Here is a 5,437-nt window from a genome sequence, read left to right on the forward strand (position 1 = left end):
AGTTTGCACTCAGGCTGCTAAGAATTTCCACTAGGCTTTAAATTGTGCTATTCATCACTGAGCTACTGAAGGCCATCTACCCCCAAGTTTCTCCCACACTTCCTCTCTGGTGTCTCCACAAATAAAAGAGAGACCTTATACTACCACCACCATATGAACTAAAGACAGACTTTCACAGTCTAACCATGAAAAGGAGAAGTTTCCATGTTATTCTGCCATTTACTAATGAGGTTCCAGTTGCATATTTTGGATGCTAAGGTGGGTTCTTGTAAACTTGTAAAGTTCTTGTAAACTGTCTTATCTCAGCACACAAAATGGTTGCATAACCTGATCTGTCGCAGCTCCTGATGTTTTTCTTTCGGCATGCACACAATCTATCCAGATGAAAAAATCAATCCAGACACCTCTATGCTCAGGCTGTTGTTCAAATAAACATTTTTCCTCCCTCCCTAGGCTCTTCACCTCCTGCCTTCTAGTTTTATTTTGGTATTAAGAGAGCCAGACAACTCCAGCATAGAATTCAAGGTGCTACTGCTTGGTAAACTATTAGCTGCATAGTGAATCCAGGATGGCTTCATTAATAGTAGGGTCTGCAGGAAGCCAGAAAGAGACTCCCCGGACATGCCCCCCGCCAAAGAAGTGGACATTAGCAGTCCTTTCCTCTTTCTCCAGAGGTTAAACAGAAAAAGGGAATACTACATGTTTGCATCACCGGAACAAGAATCGGGTGGGTTTTCCCTGGGAATCCAGAGTGATCAGGCCCTGCAAAACCAATGCCTAGAGCTATGCAACAAGCAGGGTTCACAGTTGAGTGAACATCAATGCATAATGAGTGGAGGCATTTCAATGCAAATAAATGCTGAATATGAAGGATTAAAGAAAGGGGAAATTAATCTTTTTCATAACACAGGGCACATTTTTTTCTCTCCCTTGCTCTCTCTTTTTTAAGTCATGCACACAACTGCTGGAGGGAGTCCAACTTCCCCAGTGTGGTGGTGTTGTTTTATAAAAAGCAGAACATACACATTTAAGACCATGAATTTCCTCAGGATGCCAGCAACTGAGATTCTGACAGCTCTTCAGAACAGCCTCAGAAAGTGTTTCACTAAGGACGGCCAGACTGACAAGCAAAAACCTCATTTCAAACTAACCTCTTCTTTTTCCAAAGCACATAGCTTTCTGGGATGTGAATGGTTTAAAAGATTTGATTTCAGCATTTGGGGGGTATTTGGATGCATTTACTAAGGCGATTTTATGTTTTAGTTTGTTTCTAATTGCCCCATCCAAGTGATGCTTTTGCAATACCAACAAAATAAATAGGGCAGCTTCATGCTGCTTTAGCAGGTGGCTCCATCTTCTCCCAGTCTGAACCATCCATATCCTGGCTTCTCAAACCCAAGAAGTGGAAGCACTTCTTCAGCTTATTCCTTCCAAAAAAAAAAAAAAAAAAAAATTGCCAGTGAGGGTTACTCAGCTTTTCACATTTCACTCAGACTGTTCAAGAGACATTGGATTGGAGCAGAAAACTTGTTACAAACCTTTTTGTCCCATCACAGGTTTGTATTAAGCACAGGATTCCTCAAACATCCTATTACTCTACCAGATTATCCCTTTGATAAGAAACTTTAAAATCTGAGAGGATCCCTCAAAAAAAATAATTAACCTAGGTTAAACACTTTTTTTTCTTTTTTTTTTGAGACGGAGACTCACTCTGTCGCCCAGGCTGGGGTCCAGTGGCAGGATCTGGGCTCACTGCAAGCTCCGCCTCCCGGGTTCACGCCATTCGCCTGCCTCAGCCTTCCGAGTAGCTGGGACTACAGGCGCCTGCCACCACGCCCGACTAACTTTTTTGCATTTTTAGTAGAGACGAGGTTTCACTGTGTTAGCCAGGATGGTCTTGATCTCCTGACCTCACAATCCGCCTGCCTTGGCCTCCCAAAGTGCTGGGATTACAGGTGTGAGCCACCGCGCCCGGCCATGTTAAACACTTGCTAACTACAAATACAAGTCTCGAAAAGGAAAGGAATTTCCAACTTGTTCCCATCTCTTTTGATACTATTCTGAGAAAAATGTCAAAAGACTTAGAATTTTTAAATAGGTTTTTATAAATAATGTATTCAAAGATTTTGACCCATTACATAAAGTAGGAATCCCACTCCTTAAGAAAAATACACAGGTTTTGGTAAGAGTTTAAGTTCTGAGATATTCAAGCCTGACGCCAAGCCTTTAGGTTTCTACTACTTCAATTCCAAAGGACCAGTAGATAGCAATTTTAGTACATAAAACTCCACTATGCTGCATAGTTCCTTTTCTCCTAGGTCAGACAGCTTTATTCTGCTTCATTAACCCCTTCTTTGCTCCTTGATGGATCTTGGAATCCAGTTTCCCTGTAAGGGAGAAAAAGAAGTCTCATTATTTATTTTTGTATTTGCAATGCAAATCTTTTGTAGCCTCCCAGGTCTTCTGGTTACTGTGTTCCTGTCACATTCAATTATCTTATTTCAGGACTTAGACACTTCCAAACTTCAGAGTTTCATTCTGTAAGAATAAGGAAGCAATGGGAACACTGTACAGGGATACACAAATGCATACAATGAGTATTTGTCCTAAGAATCTAAGAAGTTAATTATTTCTAATTTTGTAGCTACTAGAAAAGAAATATCACATTTTTAAGGGTGTTCGATGCTAAGGCAAATTTTTAAGAATATACACATGCAATAAAGGAAGGCATTTCACGCAGGGGAAACCCATTCCTCTGACCTGTTAACTGGCTGAGCATAATGCATGAACCTTCACAGTGAGAAAAGCAGTTCAACACTCCTTTGCTGCCTCAGACTTAATAGGGGGAGTGACCTGCAACAGTGGAATAGAATCCACATGAATGCTTTACTGACAAAGGGCCCCTATCACCAGCTAAGAAGGTTAAAGGTCATAGGCTATTATATGACTCTCTAAGTATTAAACTTAGAAAACAAGCAACCTTCCCATCCCAGGTGACCCTAATGAAAGGTATATTACTGATGTGGTCTCTGACCTCTTCTCAGATCTACCAGGATAGAGTTTGGCTCAGTGGTAGCAGCCTTAGGAACCATCCGTCTCATTAGGAGAATCTTAAGAGAATACCTGTCTGGCCTGAGAACAGTTTGGCAGTTTGCTTTCTCCCACAAAAAGTCTCATTTAAGTCAATAGTGATGCTTATGCTGAAAATAGAAACATAATTCAGTTCAGTCTCAGCACTAAAAAAAAAAAAAAAAACAAGGAGTCTTCCCCTTCAAAGGCAGCTGAGTATACCACAGGCCCATGCCCATAACCACTGCCTCTCAATATGTTGTCATTTTCATTTGTTGCAGCAATCAGGCATAACAGAAGGAGCACTGGACTAAAAGTCCCAGAAGACCAGGTTCTAGTCCACCCTCCTCTGATATTAACTAGCTGTATGTGACCTGGGCGAGTCATTCAATTTCTCTGGATTTCAGTATTTTCACTTGTCCAATTAAGTTAAGAATACATGTACTGACCATGGCACAGTAAGATTGTGAGAAAAATTAGCTTCAGCCTAACAAGTTTCCCTGTTTACTTAAATCTCCTCCTATCTAACATTAGTCTGTGTGTGTCTCTTTGTCTGTTTATCTCTCTCTCTTTCAGGCTACACCTGCTTCTAGAAGAACATTATGTCCTTTTCTGGGCTTCCTCAGAAACCATCCACTAAGTGATACCCTGAATATCATTTGACAATAATCACAATGCTGTTGATTTTCATTTGGGCTTTAGAGCACAGGGCATTCCCAGGGATTTAGGAGTTCTTTTATCCCCTGTGCTTCCTGGCTGAAAACCTGAACATGCGCCAGCCATCTGGCAAAGAGCCCTGTTACAAGGCAAGTCAGCCTTTGTATCCCTAACACTACCATAGTGACTGCCAAATGGTAGATGCTCAATAAATGCTCTCACCAAATGAATTAAACAAAGGTAGACACTACACATTTCAAAACCTTTATATTATAGACAGTACTAAGTAACCACAAGTAGCAGATAACAGATAAATGTAAGAGTACAGATTGTAAAGGTGGTAGTACCCAGAGGTAAGTCTCATTCAGCTTTTTAGGACAAGCTAGGACAGAATTTAGAATTCCATCTAGGACTCCAGACATGCAGTTGTCTGTATTGCATAAGTTGAAAGACACTGTTTGTTTATTTATTGAGACAGAGTCTCTGTCGCCCAGGCTGGAGTACAATGGCGTGATCTCGGCTCACTGCAACCTCCACCACCCAGGTTCAAGCAATTATGCTGCCTTAGCCTCCCCTGTAGCTGGGACTACAGGTGTGTGCCATCATGCCCGGCTAATTTTTTTATTTTTTGGTAGAGATAGGGTTTCACCATGTTGGCCAGGCTGGTCTTGAACTCCTGACCTCAAGCGATCTCCCACCCCACCTCAGCCTCCCAAAGTGCTGGGATTACAGGCGTGAGCCACCATGCCTGGCTGAAAAACTCAGTTTTAATCCTGAGACTTCCTAGCTGTATAATCTTGAGTATGTTACCTAGTCACTCTTGTCCTCAATTTTATCAACTCTAAGAGGAAACTGGACTATAAAATACTGAAGGTTCCTTCCAACTCTATGATATTGTGCCCTAGAAATTGGTATAATTTGTTCCTGAGGCAGTCTGATATAGTGAAAAGAACAGGAAATCTTGCACCAGAAAGACTTGAGTAAAATAACTTCTATAAACCTGTAAAATGAAAGGAGGAAAAAGCCCTTACTAACACATAGTTATTGAGAAGATTCTAGCTAACACAAAGTGCTTTCTATAGACCAGTCACTGAGCTACGTGTATTACACATACACTAAGTCCTTTAATCAAATAACTACAGGTTCAGTACTCCTTATCTAAAATGCTTGGGACCAGAAGTGTTTTAAATTTCAGATTTTTTTGGATTTTGGAATATTTGCATTATATATACTTACTGGTTAAGTATCCCAAATCCAGAAATCCAAAATCCCAAATGCTCCAATTAGCATATCCTTTGAGCATCATGTTGAAGCTCAAAAAGGTTTAGATTTTGCATTTTAGATTTTCAGATTTGGGGCAGGGTGTGGTGGCTCATGCCTGTAATCCCAGTACTTTGGGAGGCCAAGGCAGGCAGATCGCTTGAGCCCAGGAGTTCCAGAGCAGTCTGGCCAACAAGGCGAAACCCCGTCTCTACCAAAAAAAACCCAAACCTTCCCCCACCCCCCCTCTCAAAAAATCTGCCGGGTATGGTGGTGCAAGCCTGGAGTCCCAGCTACTCGGGAGGGTGAGACAGGAGGATGGCTTGAGCCCAGGAGGCGAAGGTTGCAGTGAGCCAAGATCCCATGCCATTGCCCTCCAGCGTGAGCAACAGAGTGAGACCCTATCTAAAAAAAATTTTTTTTTTTTTTTTTGGCCGGGCACAGTGGCTCA

General features: G+C 41.7%; 1 protein-coding gene across 1 annotated transcript in view; it reads right to left on the minus strand.

Annotated features, from left to right (window-relative positions):
- Nucleotides 1-2,081: 2,081 nt before the first annotated feature.
- The window catches only part of TRIP4 (thyroid hormone receptor interactor 4), an 84,293-nt gene continuing 80,937 nt past the window's right edge, over nucleotides 2,082-5,437 (minus strand). The window contains exon 12 of the mRNA XM_011940565.1: nucleotides 2,082-2,387. Within this exon, the coding sequence (XP_011795955.1) occupies nucleotides 2,320-2,387 (68 nt within the window). The 3' untranslated portion in view covers nucleotides 2,082-2,319. The remainder of the gene's footprint in view (nucleotides 2,388-5,437) is intronic.

This window comes from Colobus angolensis, unplaced genomic scaffold (genome assembly GCF_000951035.1).
Source record: "Colobus angolensis palliatus isolate OR3802 unplaced genomic scaffold, Cang.pa_1.0 Scaffold19, whole genome shotgun sequence".
Classification (NCBI taxonomy): Eukaryota; Metazoa; Chordata; class Mammalia; order Primates; family Cercopithecidae; genus Colobus; species Colobus angolensis.